Source organism: Brachypodium distachyon, chromosome 2 (assembly GCF_000005505.3).
Source record: "Brachypodium distachyon strain Bd21 chromosome 2, Brachypodium_distachyon_v3.0, whole genome shotgun sequence".
Taxonomy (NCBI): domain Eukaryota; kingdom Viridiplantae; phylum Streptophyta; class Magnoliopsida; order Poales; family Poaceae; genus Brachypodium; species Brachypodium distachyon.
The window spans coordinates 52,192,498-52,213,189 of record NC_016132.3 but is presented as its reverse complement, the minus strand read 5'-3'; the positions used below and the strand labels follow the sequence as shown (position 1 = coordinate 52,213,189).

Below are 20,692 nucleotides of genomic sequence, written 5' to 3'. Positions count from 1 at the left end.
GCCGTACCAGGAAGGTGAGAATAAGGTGGAGAGTCGGGTATGTACGTATAATTTTCGATGGGAGCGAAGAATCCAAACGGGAACAGCGATACATGACCGAACTTAGAAGGAAAACGACGCCGGGCACTGTCGATGTGGACAGACAGACACGTACGCGATAACCGAAAATTTAGGGGCTGCCTTCTTTTTTGGTTAGAATAGAAATCCAGGTGATGCCAATTTGCTCTTCCATGCACTGTGCAGCGTACACTTCTACGCCTAAGCATGGTCCGGAATTCAGGAGCTTGGTCGTTCGGAAAATATTTCAGAAGCTTACCCTTTGATACACACATTCCTGTGAACAATTGAAGTAGCGAGTGCTAACTATTCAGATAATGAAGCTTTATTTGCAAGCTACAGAGCCGACACCACTCTATAGCTGACAGATCGAGCTATGCACAAAAGGCTTTGCATAAATGTGCATGGTGCTGGTTGGTAATCACAAGGGGAGTTGACATCGTACCCAGCAATATACTATTCCATATTTGTATTGTCAATCAATCTAATGACACGTACAATGGTTGATAAGACAGTCTTTTCTTACTTGTTCCACGTCATCTAAAAAAGATAACAGAACATGTTGTACAATGGTAAACTTTTAGTGTCATATCTTACAACTAATGCTTACATGAATAAAATTAATTAAATAAATGTTAATAAAATGTGAAATCTAGTACAATGAGAAATTTGCATTTTCTATGCCTTATCCTTCTTACGAAGAGATAATCTCTTACCTAAGAGAAGGCTTATGTCTTTTTCATTTCTTTCTCTTCGATATCAGCATTTATCCTACGTGGCATCGCTAAGAAAAACCTGATGTCACCCAATTGTACACGCCTTTAACTAACGTGTGTGGTCATTGGATCTGTCTTCAAATACTATCATGGCATATAAATATATGATGTGTTTGGTTCTAGGGTGGGGACGGGGCGGCCACGGGTCGCATGATTCCGCGGAAACCGGCGAGCGAGAGGGAACGATTTTCCAGGCGCGATCTCTTCGGCGGGCCGCTCGGCTCCAAGGTGCTCACGGATCCAAAATGAGAAAAACTCTGTGCACAGCCCCAAATGTATCCATAGAGCCCAGATTTTACGAATCTATTGGAGGAGAATACAAAAATTCCCCCCCCCCCCCAAAAAAAAATCTCTCTCCTATCCAACGTACGGAGTAATTGTTTTAGGATACCTATAGAAATGCTCAAACCAAATAAAAAACCACAGCTCGACGGCCATGCTAGTTTTAGAGGGCGCCAAGTGAAACAAACACACAACAAAGACCATACTTCCGTGTTTGTGAGTTTTGTTCACTCCGTGATCGATTTATTCCTTCCTGTATGACCGGTGTCGGAGAGAATGCGTGGTGGAGTACTAACAGGTCACTCCATAATACACACAATACATCTCGGCCGTACACGTGTCACCTGTGCCGCCCGAAACTCAAAATCTTTCAAAACCCCCATAACGGACCGACACCGTCCCCTTCTTCTTCTCCCTTCATCTCGCAAACGGGCGCTCGCTACCGAACCAGCGAATTACCCTTTCACCGGCGCGTCGTGGAACCCAGGACATGGGCCCGCCATAAGCGACCGTAGGCCTGCGGGCTGCGTGCGAGCGCGACCCTGACCAGGAACCTACCGGCTCCTCCCCCGTGCGAACCCGAAGCGAACAAAATGACGCTCCGCGGCCTCTCCTGACCTGACGCAAACTCCAAGCTCCCTCCCCTCTCCATTTCACTTGCATTTTCCCACTTTCGAAAAATCATTTTTTACCTTTTTATTCCCCTCCCACCCCCTCTCTCCTCCCCTTCGGATCCAAACTCCCCACGAACGCCACCGCCACAAATTTGAAACCCTAAGTCGCCGCATCGATCTGCGGCGCTAGTCGCATTAGGGATTGCTAGGCTGTAGCGTCTCGCCGAGCGGAGGAGGCAGCGCGCGCCGCGGCGTTGGCGGCGGCGGCCGGCCATGTCGACGGAGGACGAGAAGCTCCTCAAGGAGGCGAAGAAGCTGCCGTGGGACGAGCGGCTGCAGCATAAGAACTGGAAGGTGCGGAACGACGGCAACATCGACCTCGCCGCGCTCTGCGACTCCATCACCGACCCCAAGGACGCCCGCCTCCGCGAGTTTGGTGAGATACGCTCCCCCCACCTCCCGATCCGCCCCATTGCGCTCGCGGATCCGCGTTATGCTTTCGTTCGTACGGTTCCATTTCGAGATTGCTGCGGGAACTTTTTGGCGTTAGATCTGAAGGCCGCTGTTTCTTTTTCCTTATGTGGTGGTGGTGGTTAGCCCCGCTGTTTAAGAAGGCGGTTTCGGATTCGAACGCGCCGGTGCAGGAGAAGGCGTTGGATGCCCTGCTAGCTTTCCAGCGAGCCGCTGATGCTGATGTATCCAGGTGCGTGCCTTGATGATGCTATGTCATCTGCTGTTGTGCTTCTCGCCATTTCCCTATGATTTCTGAAGTTGCTCCATCCCAGGTATGCCAAGGAGGTTTGCGATGCCATTGTTGCCAAGTGCCTCACTGGTCGGCCAAAGACTGTTGAGAAGGCTCAAGCTGCATTCCTCCTTTGGGTGGAGCTGGAGGCATCAGAGGCTTTCCTGGTAAGTCGAACTGCAATCGGTGATTACTTTACTTATGCATATACGCATTGTGATGAATTGCATGCATTGAACGCATTATTATGGTGTGTTCTCAGTCACTTCGTCTCCCACAACTCACATCACACGTTTTATCTTACATGTAATTGTAGACTTAATGCTCATTCCTGGCGTACTAGCAAAAATAATAATTTATATGCCATGATAGTATTTGAAGACAGATCCAATGGCACTATTATCATGTACTACCTCCGTTCCATAATTCTTGTCTCAGATTTGGCTAAAAACGGATGTATCTATTCCCAAAAAGCGTCTAGATACATGTAATATTTTGACAAGAATTATGGAACGGAGGGAGTAGTAAACTTACATACGACATAAACTAATGGTAAAAATACGCATCGGTGACTGGACAGATCCTCGGCAACCTATATTCAGAGACGTGGGAGTTTACCTTATAGTGAACCTATTTATGTTAGCCTATACGTAGTGAAATTAAATTTGACTCATCGAAACATATATGGTCCATTTGGTACCCCTGTCATCATTTATTTGCAACTGCAAATACCTGCTTGATTTCTTAAGTATTCCAAAGAGCTTGCTATTTAGCTTCGAGAAGTATTCATTCTGGTGATACGACAGTCTTGTTACTAGGCTTTGATGAGTAGCCTTTGTTTGCAAATATTTCCCATGTCACCACATGTTCTATCTTGTAATCATAATTGATAGCATGCCAACTTGCTCAAAACAACTCTTTTGCTTGTGCTACCAGGAATCTATGGAGAAGGCTGTAAAGAATAAAGTTGCTAAAGCTGTTGTACCTGCTATTGATGTCATGTTTCAAGCACTTAGGTAAGTTTCTAGCTGGTAATCTGATTCTTATTACAACAAGTTTTGTTGAACTCTCTTTGCATCTTTTTTTTCCTGCAAGTGAATTCGGAGCTAAGGTTATACCGCCCAAAAAAATTCTCAAGATGCTTCCTGAGCTTTTTGATCATCCAGACCAGAATGTTCGGGCTTCTTCCAAGGGTTTGACGCTTGAGCTTTGTCGATGGATCGGTAAAGAGCCTGTAAAGTCAATTTTGTTTGAGAAGATGAGGGATACAATGGTGAGATTATTTGTACCAGTGCATTTTTTATTGATAAAATATGTATTATGAGCGAGCTGTATAATCATGCTTCTTTCTGTTTGTAGAAAAAAGAGTTGGAAGCAGAGCTTGCAAATGTCTCTGGGATTGCTAAGCCAACTCGCAAGATAAGGTCAACTTTGTGAAAGAACTCCTGTTTAATATTTTTAACGTTACATGAACAATTTCAGACATAAACCTGGAATACAAATATCTAAAATCTAGGTTCAGGTTGTATTAGGATTCTCATGAACTAAGATAAAATAGCTCATACACATACATAATACCATATGTTTGAGTTTGTTTGCTTAAGAGGGCTATATACTCCCATACCTCTTAACTATTTGTTAACAACCTATTTCCTTATTTATTTCGACATAACGGCAAACTATGCAAGCATCTAAATATATGTATATCCAATCCCAAAAGTTAAATTTGTGACATCTATAACCGTAAGAATACTTTGTTAGGGTAGTGTCGATAAGTGAAATTCATCGAGCCGACATAAGCTAAACAAGTTTTCAGGATTTATTGTGTGAATGCTGTCATGCAATTTGTGCATGTTGTCTAGTTATGATCACGGGAGCTAAGCTACTCCATCCCCAGGCATAAGATACAATTTTGACCATTGTTTTGTTTGTCACAGTAGGAGTATAAAGTTTGTTTTTTTGTTTTGTTTTATTGCCTCTCTGTCGCTTGCAGCAGTAGTGTTTTTAAGTGTAAAAGGAACAATATGCTAGTTGTAGGATTATACTGATTTGGAATGGTTGTCATCGCCTCATCAGATGTTCAATGAGGCATGATCATTTGGCACTGGTAGTTTAAAACTTTCTTTTGAGTTATCTAGTAGTGCTGCAAAAGTGTTAGTTTCTGGGTTCCCCGAAGTTTGGCTTATGCGACGTTTTCAATTTTGGTGAAGCATTTATTGATCTCTATGCCAATTTACAGTGACGTTGTTTTCTTTACCATGCTCATGTAGTGGTGAATAGCACATATTCATATTTTTCTACTTGGATTTAAATATAATTTACTAGATCCGAGCAAGAAAAGGAGATTGAGGAGGAGGCTGCGCCAGAGACAACAGGCGCCAGTACTTCTGAAGAGGCAGTGCCAGATGGTCTGTTATTTTGAGGAACACTTTTATTGTTATTTTAATTTTGGTTACGGGCAGTTTGGTGTCTTTTATATTTAACATGAGAGTACTAATACAATTATACTTCTAGCCCCTACGGAGATTGATGAATATGATCTTGTTGATCCTGTGGACATTTTAACTCCACTTGAAAAGTCTGGATTTTGGGATGGCGTGGTATGTGATCTTTCATCCATACACACACTGCTACCATCTTAGTAAAAGTCTGTTATGGCTTTATAATTTTTTGATGATATTGTATTCCATGTCATAACAGAAAGCAACTAAATGGTCGGAAAGAAGGGATGCAGTGGCGGAGCTGACTAAGCTTGCTTCAACAAAAAAAATTGCTCCTGGTGATTTTAATGAAGTTTCTCGAACACTTAAAAAGGTCAATATTGGTTCCAAGTCTATGATATTCCATACATCAAAATTGTGGCCAGTGCACTCCAATTTTACATGTCATTGTTTAGCATGCCATCATATCCGTCTGTCATCCAAAGTTATTTGCTGACTCATCTTTATGCTTTCATGTTTCCTTATATTTTATAAGGAAACTCTCCTTTTATTGTTTCTCCTGACATATGTTGACTCTGACTTGAAGTAATATATAGGAGAATACTTGACTTGAAACTACATAGATCAAAGTTTTTGGATATTTTGCATTGCTTCATTGCCCCAAGTGAACTTGTGTCATGTCATTTTGGAAGTCTCATGGAAGTCATTTTATGTTCTGTAGTGTAGGAATACTTAATGGGTAACTATCTTCACAGCCTATTCTAGCTCGTTCGTGTTGTTCTGGAAGTCTCTTTAGTTATTATGGTAGCATTTTGTGATAGAAGTATCCTTTGAATTATTTTCGTGTATTTGTACTTTCGTGCCAGTCTATTGTTGCTAGTGTTATTTTTCACAGAAGTGTTCAGGATCCTGTATGCATCATACATTGTTGCTTCTAAAGTTCTAATAATGTTTGTATATTCTTTATTCACATGCTTTCCTGTGCTTTTTTGCTGTTGCAGCTTGTTACAGATGTTAATTTGGCCGTTTCAGTGGAAGCTACTCAAGCAATAGGAAATTTAGCTAAGGGTTTAAGAACACATTTTTCTGGGAATTCACGCAATCTGCTTCCTGTTTTACTTGTAAGTCGAATTATCCTTTTCTGAATAATCATACATTTCTAGCAAATTAATTTTGTTGTTTGTGACATCTGATAGCTTAAGATGTCTGACCTGCTTTACACTGTAGTTATGTCCTGTGTTTCTGTACATGTGTTCTTTGCCTTTCACTTCATTCACATGACTGACTAGTGCTGTTAGATTTATGAATATGTGATCCACTTGAAGTGAGTAGTCTTTGTTATGAACAAGTGCTTGTTGCCTTGCTTGTGATAGTTTGGAGCCTGCTTGGAAGGCTGGAAGGTACAAGTTTCTTTCAGGGTGACTATGCTCCAGGAAGATGTAGGGCATCTGACTGAAAAAAAGACAGTTTCAGGATGGGATTGATTGACCTTAGCTGGGTCCGAGGTGGAAATGGAGAGGAAGAGAGAGTTCTGAACTTGTGAACTGTATATGCTGGTATTGCTGTCACTGATTGGCTGGGTGTTCTTGAGTAAGTTAACAGGGAAGTGCGCTTGAGAAAAGAACCTCAGATGATGGTCGTTATGACGGGGGAGCACATCAAAGGGAGAGAGAGGCAGGAGCTGAGTTGGAGAAGCCACCATAATTTTCCTAATACCATCGACAAATTTGTAAAGAAATATGTGTTAGGATGATATGGTCGTATGGTGCTTTATGTGATATCCAAACCATAATTTAGTGCTAAGAAAAATATATTTTCTGATTTAAGAATTTTGTAATAATATTACAGTTAATCCTTTAGTTCGTCTTTTTCATTTGATTGCATTCATCTGTGTTTGTGATTTCCAGTTTGAAAACCCGACACCTACAGCTTTCTTTTGCAATTGAAGTTTGTTAAAGTTAGTTGTGTTGTATAATGTAACCTCTGGCGGGGGCTCAGGGCAACTGAGTATGTTTGTTCTTCTTCATGTTGATCGAGGAAATTCTTATGCTGCACTAACGTGAAATGATGATCAAGTAAAGTGATATGTTTCATCCCATTTGTCCATGTTCTGTTAAACAGGAAAAACTGAAAGAGAAAAAGGCAACTATGACAGAAGCACTGACTCAGACGCTTGAAGCGATGCATAAGTCTGGCTGTATCACTCTTCTTGATGTGATTGAAGGTTAGTATATTTTTTACTGTTATAAACGCTGTACTGTTCTGGTGGAAACAGGTGACATGTTTTTTGCATGCAGTTTACCGGCGTGTTGTATACATGTCTTAAAATGGAAGCTATTAAAGTAGCATTATTTTGTACAAACATAAAAAAACAAAGAATCTTTATTTTATTTTGAGGGGAGTACATTCTTTATTGTTGTCTCAAAAAATGAATAAGAAAATTATCTGTTGTGTTATTGCAGATGTTCGAGTGGCTGTAAAAAACAAGGTCCCTCTTGTTCGGTCCTTAACATTGAACTGGGTTGCATTTTGCATTGAAACAAGCAATAAGGCGACTGTCCTAAAGTTGCACAAGGACTTTGTTCCTATCTGCATGGAGGTGAATAATTATTTTTAGTTTACGGGTTTGTACTTTTCTTGTGTATTTTTACTTGCTGTTAGCTATCTGCACTAATTTCTATTTTGTATTATTAGTGCTTGAATGATAGCACCCCAGAAGTTCGGGATTCGTCATTTTTGGCTTTGACTGCCATAGCTAAGGTTTGTGTCTTTTGAGCGTGTTTTTCTCTTGGCACATCTCTGTACCCTTCAATTTTACTTAGTGTGTGTATCTTGTGCTTTTTGCTATCCACATAGATGGTTGGTATGAAACCCTTGGAACGGTCCCTTGAGAAACTAGATGATGTGAGGAAAAAGAAACTGTCAGATATGATTGGTTCTTCCAGTGATGCTGCTTTAAGTTCAGGGCCAGGTTTGAGCTGCTATTACTTTTGTACTTTTCCATCTGTCTAAATGGGATCCATACATCTCTTTTTTGTATTGATTTATATACCAACACTGTTGTGAATCTAACAAACAGCAACTATATATTTCAGTACCTACCTCAGGTTCAGGAACTGTCACATCTACTCGTGAGGTACCTTTTCTATGTTTTGATTTTACAATTAATACACCACACAAATTACAATCTGTAGCTTGTCCACCAAGACGAAGTCTGCTTCTCTGTGTTTGTGCTGCGCTGTGCAGCGTGTTCTCTGGAATTTTATTTCTTTTCAGTCCATTCCAATGCGCAGTAGTCAGGTGCCCTAGACAGGATAAATTGTCTAGGTGCGTTAGGTTGCTGCCTTGTAGAACACGGTTTGTTGCAAGATTTTACTGGCTGCTGCCTGTAAGAAAAAGCTTTCCTGTTGTTACTATACCCAAAATTAAAAACAGAAGTGCAGGGCAGCTGCCACGTAGGTTGATCTATCAGTTGACAAAGCAACCATGATTATTTCTTGTTGTGTAGGCTACCGATAGCTCATCAATGAGGAGATCTGCTGCAAGCATGCTTAGTGGAAAGAAGCCTATCCATGCAGTGGTTAGTATTGCTTTCCTGCTCTTGTATGTGCATACCATATACTATGTTTGAGTTTCTACTATATAAACTTAACCACTATGTTTCCGTTGTTTTAAGGCCACGACTAAGAAATCTGGACCTGCTAAGTCAACCGCTGCAAAAAAGACAGATGGTGGACCACAGTCAAAGGCCTCTTCTGCTCCAGAGATTGAAGATGTTGAGGTGACTTTCTTATTTTCACGATGATATCCACTTCCTTTTTAGAAGTACAGCCTTTTCGAGTTTCATAGTTCTGCATTAAATCTATTACATCTTAGTTGCTAGTCTAGATCACTTGTGCGGTTGTGCTTCAATGTTAATTGCCACAATTTTCTCTGGGCACTATCTTGAAAATATTTGGTGTCCAGACTACTTGATGTATATTTTCTAGATTCCAGCATTTGAACGTTTTGAATTTACCATAACGATACCAAACCGTACATATTTTACAGAAGTATTTTCATTATACCCAACTGGTTTTGAGTGACTATAATGAGTTATGTTTACTAGGTAGTAGCTGCAAATAATTCACCAAGAACGATAGTTGCAGACTCACATGCATTTTTTTAATTTCCTGCAGCCTGCAGAGATGAGTCTGGAAGAAATAGAAGAGAGATTAAGTACTGTTGTGAAACAAGAGACAACTTCCCAATTAAAGAGCACTGTCTGGAAAGAGCGCCTCGAAGGTTAACAAAGATCATATGCTGCCTGTTTTATTCTTTATCTTATTTGGTTTGGCGGAATAAACTTTTATTTGTATATTTACATCTTTTCTGTTGATATACTTTACTTAGAGAAGGAAGCAGTATTGCAGTATTGCAAATTTGCAATATTGTTTGATCTTCTTGCTATTTCTGTTCTGTTTTTTTATATGTATTCTACATCTTTTCTGACGATTAAAGATTGTTCTCCAAATCTAATGCTCCCATGATGTACATTCAAAGTTTTAAACCCTTCCATTGTTCTTTTTGGCAGCTATTGGCACTCTAAAGCAGGACGTGGAAAGTCTCGCAGAGCTCGACAAATCTGCTGAACTCCTGGTTCGTTTATTATGTGCTGTGCCTGGATGGAGTGAAAAAAATGTGCAGGTAATTTTACTAATGATTTTGTGTTGAGTAAATCACTTCCTTCTGAAAGTAATGCCATGTATATTTTAAACGAAACAGGTTCAACAACAAGTTATAGAGGTCATCACCTACATTGCCTCGACTGTAAAAAAGTTTCCAAAGCGATGTGTTGTTCTATGCCTTCTTGGTACGAGCTCCTCTTACTTCGCTTTTGAGAGTACACAAACGGTTCTTGTGTTTCCATATCCAGCTATTGTTACCAGATTTCTGATTTCCAATATCGTCATTATCTTTCAGGCATAAGTGAAAAGGTTGCTGATATAAAAACTCGAGCACCTGCAATGAAATGTCTCACCGCTTTTTGCGAGGCAGTAGGTCCAGGGTTTGTGTTTGAGAGGGTATGAAATAACATTCTATTTAAGCAACTATTGCAGTCGTTTTATGCATATTCAACAGCCTCAGCATGTCTGCCATTTGGTGGCGAGGTTATCACTTATGAATCTTAATGCATGAATAGTATTAGACTTAACAAATTTACTTGATGCTTAAACAAGTACTTCCTTCGTCCCAAAATAGGTGTCGCTTTTTTTTTTAAATGAGTGACTCTAGACAAAATTGCGACAGTTATTTTGGGACGGAGGTAGTAGCAATCAATTAAATGTATAGTTATTACTTGTCAGACTTTCCACTGACTGGTTGATATTCAGCAATCACCATAACTATGCCTGTCATATTTGTAGCTATACAAAATAATGAAAGAGCATAAGAATCCGAAGGTTCTTAGCGAGGGTGTTCTTTGGATGGTATCTGCAGTAGAAGACTTTGGGATTTCCAATTTGAAACTAAAGGTGCACTTTACTTTGCTTGCTTATAATATTCATATAAAGATGCTGCACTCTAGCGAGGGTGTTCTTGTTCTTATTCTTCTTTTTATTCTAGGATATGATTGATTTTTGCAAAGACACCGGTCTGCAATCTAGCGCTGCTGCAACAAGAAATGCAACTATCAAACTGATCGGAGTGCTGCATAAGTTTGTAGGACCAGGTGGTTTGCTTGTTTCTTAGTTTCTGTATGGGTTGAATAATGTACTGTTTTGTTGTCGGCTGTTGTTGAAGTAAACCTTTCCTGTAGATATCAAAGGTTTCTTAAGTGATGTCAAACCAGCACTTCTCAGTGCTCTCGATGCTGAATATGAAAAGAATCCATTTGAGGTATGCTGTCTCTGTTATTTTTTACAATTTTTTTTGAAGTTTTAACAGTCTCAATTATGCTCAATTAACAGGGTGCTGCTGCTCCTCCGAAAAGAACGGTTAGAGCTTTGGATACTGCATCGTCTACATCTGCTGCCTCATCTGATGGGCTTCCAAGAGAAGACATAAGTTCTAAGATAACACCTACTTTACTAAAAAATTTGGGGAGCCCAGACTGGAAGGTAATGTCTACAGTTATTTGGTTCCTCTTCAATTTTTCGTATTCATTTTGTAAGTTTGCCTGCATTTGGTATTCATATTGTGGTTATATGAAATTTCAGGTAAGGCTGGAGTCCATAGATGCAGTCAACAAAATTGTGGAGGAAGCTCATAAGCGCATTCAGCCGACAGGCACAGGTCCATTGGTTTTGTCTTTCGTGAAGAACTGTTAAATATAGTTTATGTTGTGTTATACACTTATACTCCCTCCATTCCCTTTTATAAGACGTTTTGGCATGTCAATTGGGCTTCCCAAAACATCTTCTAAAAAGCAGCAGGAAGTATTCATCTAAATTATACAAACATTATATTTGTTCTCTTGAAACTGCAGTTGACCTGTTCTCAGCACTTAGAGGCCGGCTTAATGACAGTAACAAAAATTTAGTGATGGCGACCTTGTCAACGATTGGTGGTCTTGCATGTGCTATGGGTCCTTCTGTTGAAAAATCAAGCAAGGTGTGGCATCGACTCTACTTTTGTGTTCAGTTTTTTTTTTTGCATATATAATAACCTCAACTTTACGTTATGATGAAGGGTATTTTGGGAGATGTGCTGAAGTGTATTGGTGACAATAAGAAGCACATGCGAGAGTGCACATTGACTGCTCTAGATTCATGGGTTTCTGCTGCTCAGCTTGATAAGATGGTTCCATATATTACAGTAGCTTTGGGTGATCAGAAAACTGGTTCAGAAGGGCGAAAGGATCTTTTTGATTGGTTGTCTAAGCATGTCTCAAAAATGAGTGATCCAGCTGAGGCTCTGCCTTTGTTGAAGCCATCTGCATCTTCTTTGATGGTATTAGCATAATAATTAAGCTGATTTGTTGGTATTCATTTATATTTATCAGTATACTGTTCATTCAAATTCAAATGATTGCTATATTCTTCTACTGAAAAGGATAAATCTTCTGAAGTACGCAAAGCTGCTGAGACCTTTATGAATGAAATCCTCAAGATTTGTGGACAAGCAGTGGTATGGTTTTGTCCTTTAGGTTGTTTTTCTGTTCGCTTGTCCATTTTTCTGAAACCTTTTTTCAATGGATGATTACGTTGTATGGTGTAGGTTGCAAAGAACTTGAGAGATTTGCCATCCCCTACTTTGGCTATCGTAGCAGAGCGGTTGAAACTGTCCAGCGTACACGATGGTGCCATACGGAATCTTAATTCACATTTTAGTTTTTTCTCACCGCTAGTTGTTCTGTACTGATAGGTGATACCGCGTCATTCAAACAGGAATATCTGATTCTGTGAAGATGGTGACTACGAACATTAGTTTGACCGGAAAAGGCGGTTTGAAGAACGGCAAACAGGGTCCAAATGATCGTGGGTCTAATGTTGGCAAAGCTGCATCTCAAGTGCGTGAATTGATGTCTGTCATTTTAGAAATGGCTCTTTTTTTCTGACTGTTATTTTTCATTATCAGAAAGGACTTCCAGCAAGGGCCTCTGTTACTATGATTTCTTCTCAAGACTCGGTACAGTCTCAGGCGTTATTTAACATTAAGGACTCAAACAAGGTAGGCAATCAAGTCCTGTTACCTGGCAACTCGCAAAGTTGTGAACTGGGTTCTTATATTTATATACTTGATTCTTCAGGAGGATCGCGAGAGACGTGTTTTGGTACGCAAGTTCAAGTTTGAAGAACCACGGCGTGAGCAGATTGATGAACTGAAGGTTCGTTGTGGAAAGAGAACTGGCCTAAGCCTGCTGCATTTTTGTCCAGAGATATGCATTTTATGTTGACTTATCAATAAGCAAAAACCATACATCTTTGTTACTTTCAGTACTTGTTTATTTTAATCACAAATCAGTATGCACAACAGCTGCATACATTTTTATTGGCACAAACAGTAGCTAAATCTAAGAAGTAGCGTGTTTTTCATGTCAGAACTAAGGACTGGTTAATTGGTATATCAGGTTAGTAAGCATCAGAGCCTCGTGCTTAGCAGTAGCAGATGTGCTGGTGTCAAAAGCTGGTATGCATACTGCTGTGTTGATTGGGAAACAACATTCCTTATTACATCATAATATTGCTGGTTTAGATTTTATCTTAGAATCTGTTCTCATTACTGTTGTTTTTATGTTTAATCATGGAATGTGTTCACTTTTATCTTGAGCACCTCACCATCTTTCCATGAACTTATGTGTGTGACTGTATATTCGACTATCTTGATATGTACTCATGCTGCTGTGAGCACTGCCGAGAATCTAGTGTTTCAACATATTTGCATTCATATTCGATTGCTTAGAAATTTTGATATGATGTTTCATTCATTTCTTCCCACATGTTTGTGGATGTGCTATTCATCATGTGAATAACTCATCTGATTTATGCAAAAAAACTCGTCTACAGGCTGATTTATTTAAGCATTTCCGAGAAGATGTTAGCTTGCGGTTGTGGAACTCAGACTTTAAGAGGCAAATAGATGGTATTGAGTTGCTACAAAAGGTTGGAAATCGATGACAATACGTGAACTTTGTCTCTGCCATTTACTATGCAACCTAGCTCATATGAGCGTTTTGTTGTGATGCTACCAATTTGTGCAGGCACTTCCTTCAAGTGGCAAAGAAGTGATTGAGCTTCTCGATATACTGCTAAGATGGTTTGTGCTGCGCTTCTGTGAATCCAACACAACATGCCTGTTGAAGGTTTGCCAGTTAAAATTTCTTAGGAGCCTTACTCCTTTTCTTGAAGCAATATAGCTTAATTGGTTTCTGTGCATTTTGTTTGTTTTCACTTGTAGGTTCTTGACTTTCTCCCTGAGCTTTTTGATGGTCTAAAAGATCAATCTTACATGCTAACCGAAGCAGAAGCTGCAATCTTCCTTCCTTGCCTTGTAGAGAAGGTACAATGGAAAGTTTAGCTGTGCACAAAAGGATTAGTTGCTTTGGAACCTACTCCTTATAGAGTATGGTATAGCAATGTGTGACTATAGTTTTTAACTGCTTCATTTCATTATCTAACAACTTTTGTATTTGCAGTCTGGTCATAACATTGAAAAAGTCAGAGAGAAAATGGGGGAGCTGATAAAGCAAATGATGAACATCTATGCTCTTCCAAAGCTACTTCCCTATATTTTGGAGGGATTGCGCTCCAAGAATAACCGGACTAGGATAGAGTGTGTTGATATTATTGGATATTTCATGGATCATAATGGGACTGAGGTCTGTATCCCCACCCTCCACCCCCTGTTTTGTAGCTGGTAGATTTTCTTGCTTACTTATTTGTATAATTGCAGGTTGGTGGTTTGTTGAAAAATTTGCCTTCTGTTGCGGCGTTAACGGCAGAGCGTGATGGTGAAATCAGGAAAGCCGCTCTTAATACACTTGCCACTGCTTACAAGAACCTTGGTATGTACTTTTCTTTCTTCTTTTTACTAGATTCTTTTTCATGCTGAATTGCTAGAATATATGTCAACCTCTTGTTTCTATTGGGAAGTTAGATGATCCTTTTCTTTGCTAATCGTTGATGGAAACAATATTCTGAGAAGACGAGAACTGCATTCAATTTTTCTAGCATCCATGGGTGGGCAAAAAGACCAAAAACCGAAACCAAGATCGAATTAACCGAAGCCGAAACCGATCTAACTGAAATCTCGGTCATCGCTTGTCTGTTTGGTTGTCAGAAGTCAGAAACCATATTTATGTCTGTGTTCTGGTTTTGGAGCGTTAACCGAACACACCAAATAAACCGAAATTCAGGTTGGCTTCTATTTTATCCCACTAGTGTCCTAACTCCAAAGGCCCACTGGTTGCAACTTGACTTCTCTCTGGACATACTGCAACCCTAGGTCACTTCTGTTTTTCTGAATCCCCATCCCCATTGATACGTCCTCTGCTGATCCATCCACAGAACAAGCCTCTCCTTGCTCGCTCCACAAGGCTGCCTGCTAGCAGCGGCAAGTGGAAAGCAGATTGAGCGAGTTTATTGTGGCGCGCTGAAGACGGTTCGAGCTCGCGATGGCTAGTGGAGGACAGATCGAGCTTCCTATCTCCTTGGCAGCAATCCAGCATGCCAGGAAGGGCTCTTCCTCCTCCGGTGCCACTGATTCGGTTGCTTTGTTAATGTGATTTTCTTTAATTTCTCTGTTCGATGGTTTCATTTCTGTGTAACTTTATTGGTGCATTGATTTTGTGAAGGTATTACTTCGGTGTTTTTCGGTCTAACCGAGAACCGAAACCGAAGTTTCGGTCAACTGAACCATCGGTTATTAGATTTTTTACAAGATCAAATCGGTTATCGTTTTGGGAAAACCGAATTTCAAAAACACTGAAATCATCGAACGGAATTTTCGGTTATAATCAAATGCCCAGCCCTAGTGCATAGTATAAATTGCTAAATTTTTCACATTGTCCATATTAGCTGAAATTACATCTTGGCAACATTTGTGAAATTGATTTGCAAGAGGTTCTTAGTCTACTCTCTTTTCTCAAGCAGGGGATGATGTATGGCGATATGTTGGGAAACTTTCAGATGCTCAAAGAAGTATGCTTGATGATAGGTTTAAATGGAAGGTTATCATCTCTCACCCTACAGAAAAAATATGTAGTATTCTCGGTGTAAAATTATCTGGTTATCCGATCAAGCCAAAGGATGTATAATATTGATAATTGTATATTGTCAGGCTCGAGAAATGGACAAGAGGAGAGAAGGCAGGCCTGGCGATGCTCGAGCAGCTTTGAGGCGTTCAGTTAGAGAGAATGGGTTAGTTCTTGTTTCTCTTTTCTTTTCAAACTTGGAAGACTGAAAAATGCAAAAGGAAAAACATGGCAGTTCACTTGCTTCTTTTGTGATGTGTTATGGCAACATATTTTTGGTTATTCAAATTCTTTATTTTGGATATAGGTCCGACGTAGCAGAACAAAGTGGGGAATTGGTTTCCCGCTCGATGGCAGGATCAATGATCTCAAGGTGCTCCCGCTATCTTTTTGATTTGTTTGCAATCCCTTTTATATTTCATAACATATCTTTACTTTTGTATGCTTTTCTATGAATAGGGATAACTTTGGGTATGCTGATGCCCATATGGTACCAAGGCAGATGACCTCCGCTGCGGCTGGTCCTGCAGACTGGCGTGAAGCTCTTGATATTGTTGCATTAGGTTTGCCTGAGCAGGTTGTGATGTTGCTCATTTCCCATAGTTCCTGCTCTGTGTCTGTTCCTTTTTCTATGCTACATTCTGATTTCTCACTATAACAACCTACTGTTTTCTATGTATATTGTTGAAGCACAAACACTTGTCTTAATAGTTTTTGTTTATGCAGTCTGTTGAAGGAATGAAAGTCATATGCCATGAGCTAACTCAAGCGGCCGATCCTGAAAGCTCTGTGCTTGACGATCTCATCAAGGAAGCGGACAGATTAGTTTCATGCTTGTCTGTTATGGTAAGCCTTCATTTTTTTCTTCTTCTGCTTACCTTTTGGTTTCGTCATTCTGCTAACTTTGATCGTAATAAATCTTTCAGGTTCCGAAAACATTTAACTTCAGCCTATCTGGGGCTTCCTCAAGGTCTTGCAAATACGTTTTAAATACTCTCATGCAGGTAATATATCTATGTTTGCTTTTATTTTGTTTTTCTATATCTGGTAAATGTTGTTTATGAGTCCTTTATTATTTGCAGACTTTCCAGATCAAACGTCTTGCTCATGCTGTGAAGGAGGGTACCCTAGATAACCTTATCACAGAGCTACTACTCTGGCTTTTAGATGAAAGGGTTCCTCTTATGGATGATGGCAGCCAGCTGCTTAAGGCTCTTAATGTCCTCATGCTTAAAATCCTGGTCTGTATATTTCTTTACATGCTTACTTCCTTGCTGTCTGCTCTGTGTTTATGATCTTATTTTGAGCAGGATAATGCTGAGAGAACGTCGTCATTCGTTGTGCTAATCAATTTACTGAGGCCTTTAGACCCTTCAAGATGGCCTTGCCCTACTCCATCAGAGTCCCTTGTTGTAAAAAACCAGAAGTTTTCAGATTTAGTTGTGAAATGTTTAATTAAGTTGACAAAGGTATGTTGTTATTCGTTATCAGCTGTTGCTAATCTGTATGGGATGTCACTTCTGATGACATATGTCATCTTTCAGGTTCTTCAGAGTACAATATATGAAGTTGACCTTGATCGCATTCTTCAAAGCATTCATATTTATTTGCAAGAACTTGGAATGGAAGAGATACGGAGGAGGTTTGTGTGATCACCTGGAGTTGAATATTTAGATGTTCAATTGATATCTTTTTGTATTTAGACACGTGCATATGCTGCAGGGCTGGAGCTGATGACAAGCCACTAAGAATGGTCAAAACTGTGTTGCATGAACTTGTAAAGCTTCGTGGCACAGCAATTAAAGGTCACCTTTCAATGGTCCCTATAGACGCTGAACCTCAGCCAATCATTCTGGCATACATCGATCTTAATCTTCAGGTAGAATTTGCCACATTTTGCCATTTGATTGTCCCATAAAAGCACTTACGCACTTCCCTTTATCTAAATAATACTATTTGGTCACTTTAGACCCTTGCGGCAGCCAGGATGTTGACGCCATCTGGGCCTATGGGTCAAACTCACTGGGGTGATGCTGCATCAAACAGTCCAAACCCATCAATTCATTCGACTGATGCACAATTGAAGGTACATCATCTGTTCCTATTACAACGTCTTGGGTTAACTACATTCAACTTCGCTCACTGATTTTTGACACAATTTGATCTTGGTTTTGGGTATGATCAGCAAGAGCTTGCTGCTGTATTCAAGAAAATCGGCGACAAGCAAACATGTACGATTGGTCTTTATGAACTGTACCGGATAACCCAGCTGTACCCAAAGGTAATTTGTGGAGTATGCTAAAAGAGTCACTGGTGATTTTGAAAAGCCTGATGAACCTAGCTGTTGATGTATGCAAGTATTTGGAAATGTAGATGTTTGGTTCTACGCTATGTCATTTAATTTGTTTAAAAGTTAATCTGAAATACTTCGGGTTTTTAGGTTGTTAATTTGTTGATGGAAGTTTGCCACTTTCAGCTGTCTGTTAGTTTCTGGTGCCTGATTCAGGATCATGTTTTTTTCAGGTTGATATATTTGCTCAGCTTCAGAATGCAAGCGAGGCATTTAGGACATACATCAGAGATGGGCTAGCACAGGTTTGTAATCTCCATCCTGAAGGGTTCAATTTTTTTTGATAATTTTTATTTTGACTGAGATACAAGAAATTTGTTTTTGGTGCAAACAGGTAGAGAAGAATGCTGCAGCTGGAAGAACACCCTCCAGTCTTCCATTATCAACGCCACCTCCAATTGCAGCAATACCCTCTCCAAAATTTGCTCCTTCTCCTGTCCACACAAAATCTATAAATAGCAAAACAGATAGTAATGAAGATGACCCCTTTAGAGTCCAAGGAGACTCTGATTTTCGGTTACCATCTACCGACCAACAGACTGATAGATACCAATCATCAGGTCTTCTTCACATGCCAACTCTTTTCATCTGGATATCTGACTATCCATTATTGATATTTTCCATCTGATTCTTGGAATTGTTTATTTCTATTGCCAGCAGGGACATTGGATGCTCTTAGGGAAAGGATGAAAAGCATTCAAGCTGCAGCTGTAGGAGGCAATTTCGATGGAGCTCATACTCGGCCATTGGCAAGTATGAATGGCAATATGCTTCATGGTGGGCCACGATTGGATGGAGAACCACAAACACAAAGTAATATTCCACCTATGGATGAGAGGGCATTATCTGGGCTGCAAGCACGGATGGAGAGGCTGAAAAGTGGGTCTATGGAACCACTCTAAATACATTTAACAGCATCATGAGAAATACCAACCATTGTAATTGACTGTAAATTGGCAGCATAGTCGTGCTATTTGTAGATAGGTATGTCAGACGCATTACATGATGAGGGGCCGACATTTTGTAACCCCCGTTCATGATCAACCCACTATTGCGGAGTTTTTGGTGTAGTTTTAGAGAAGCTAGTCATATGTTTTGCCTGTAGCTTGCCTGTTGAGGGCCTCGTTAGTATTTTGACACAATTTTACCTGCCCAGTTGAGTTTTCCATTGTTGTATAGCAATACAGAAGTATTTAAATCTTGACCGTTTCTGGGCGGAGTAACCCATTTTAGTCACTGCTTGCTTATATACCTGAAACCGGTTACTTCAATAACAGAACGAATGGCACTTTTTATGTGTGCATGTGAAAAAAACTTACTCCCTCCGTCCAACAGAAGATGTTTTAACTTTGACTAAATTTGAATGCATCTATACACTAAGTAATGTCTAAATATATTCAAATTTTAATAAACTTGAGACATCTTTTGTTGGATAGAGGGAGTATGATAATTCCACCTCCGTCCAACAAAAAATGTTTTAACTTTGATTAAATTTGAATGCATCTATACACAAAGTAATGTCTAAATATATTCAAATTTAATAAACTTGAGACATCTTTTGTTGGATAGAGGGAGTATGATAATTTCAGGTAAGGTAGATAATGACACCCAACCTTGAATCCATACCTGCATTATAAATATGTTGTTAATGTAAATGTGCAGTTTAATTGCTTAGAATTTCTGTATAATGTTTAGAAAATCGCTAATACAAAAATGATTCGATGTGTCAAACCAATAACCAGTATTTTTTTTTCACCACCCTTGTCACCCTAGGACAAATACGTACCCACCATTTACAGAATCATTTGGTTCGTATTATTGCGACTACTCGTACACTGCTGAGTCAAATTGACCAAACACATCTTTATCGCACAACTATTACAACAAATAATCAACTACCAGAAGAAAAAGAACTGCCAGTAGCCTCGTGTTGCTAAATCACTTGCTTTGACGAGGTTCCCCATGTTCATGCACCTCTTGCACGGCGGAACAAAATAGGAGCCTCCAATTCTTGATCCTATTGCTGTGCAGCCTCTATTTTTCTGAAAACATCTACAGCAGCCTTCCATGTTTTGTCGATCTGACAAAGCTCTGGTCGAGACACTGACTTAACGCTTGTCACACAAGCCGCCGCAATGCAGCGCCCCGCGCAGTGCGGCGCATGTGACGATATGACTCGAGCCGGCGGCCACGTACGGTGCGGTTACAGTAGCTAAGCGCCTCAGCCAGCTGGGTAGGTCGGAAGAGTTGGTCCGGTCAAGGGGCCTTCGTGCTCAAGGAAAGCAAAGAAAGCCGCTTTTCACCGGTGATTGCGTCCGCGCTTGCGTCACGCGTGCCGATCACATGGCATCTTCCCCTGGATGCACCTCTCGGACTGAGCAGCCCTGTACATGCGAGGAGACCGCCGCCTCCGCCCTCCGCAGCTAGTGGAAGCATCAAGCCTCTCGCCGTTGGCCCCTCTTTCTTTGTCAACAGCTTTCTTAACCGAGTCGAGGTTCTCTTGAGTTTCATAAGCACTTTTATCTCTGCCTGCTGCCTCTACTGATACACTAAATGGTCGGAGACCACTGTTTTAAGGCACTGGCGGGAGTAATCTTTTACTGCTCATAATTGTCATGCTTCCTCCGTCCAACAATACAGTATATTAGGGTTCGGTTGACCAAAGCTTTGACCGCAAATTACTTCATGAATATATAACTAATGTGATTAAAATTATAACTATAAGCAAATGTCCTTAGTAGAAATATAATGGGTATGA

General features: G+C 40.2%; 1 protein-coding gene across 2 annotated transcripts; it reads left to right on the top strand.

Moving 5' to 3' along the window:
- The first annotated feature begins 1,737 nt into the window (after positions 1–1,737).
- Positions 1,738–19,170, top strand: LOC100833867 (protein MOR1). Of its 2 annotated transcripts, none has more exons than XM_003564429.4 (53): positions 1,738–2,165; positions 2,327–2,432; positions 2,515–2,638; positions 3,408–3,487; positions 3,567–3,744; positions 3,831–3,895; positions 4,797–4,879; positions 4,986–5,071; positions 5,172–5,285; positions 5,914–6,033; positions 7,034–7,136; positions 7,375–7,511; positions 7,607–7,672; positions 7,769–7,883; positions 8,008–8,048; positions 8,421–8,492; positions 8,589–8,693; positions 9,091–9,196; positions 9,486–9,598; positions 9,677–9,764; positions 9,875–9,975; positions 10,318–10,425; positions 10,517–10,622; positions 10,710–10,789; positions 10,861–11,010; positions 11,110–11,185; positions 11,379–11,503; positions 11,582–11,842; positions 11,945–12,019; positions 12,110–12,191; positions 12,280–12,401; positions 12,470–12,562; positions 12,642–12,719; positions 13,399–13,494; positions 13,593–13,694; positions 13,790–13,891; positions 14,028–14,210; positions 14,285–14,396; positions 15,484–15,560; positions 15,671–15,750; positions 15,892–15,957; positions 16,044–16,161; positions 16,311–16,430; positions 16,511–16,588; positions 16,667–16,825; positions 16,895–17,053; positions 17,129–17,226; positions 17,307–17,463; positions 17,554–17,670; positions 17,770–17,865; positions 18,108–18,179; positions 18,269–18,494; positions 18,595–19,170. In XM_003564429.4, the coding sequence occupies exons 1-53, from the start codon at positions 2,003–2,005 to the stop codon at positions 18,834–18,836; spliced, it is 5,982 nt and encodes a 1,993-aa protein (XP_003564477.1). In that variant the 5' UTR covers positions 1,738–2,002; the 3' UTR covers positions 18,837–19,170. The 2 variants fall into 2 exon arrangements, with proteins under 2 accessions (XP_003564477.1, XP_014754647.1); XM_014899161.2 differs by having other exon boundaries at positions 18,592–19,170.
- The last annotated feature ends 1,522 nt before the right edge of the window (positions 19,171–20,692 follow it).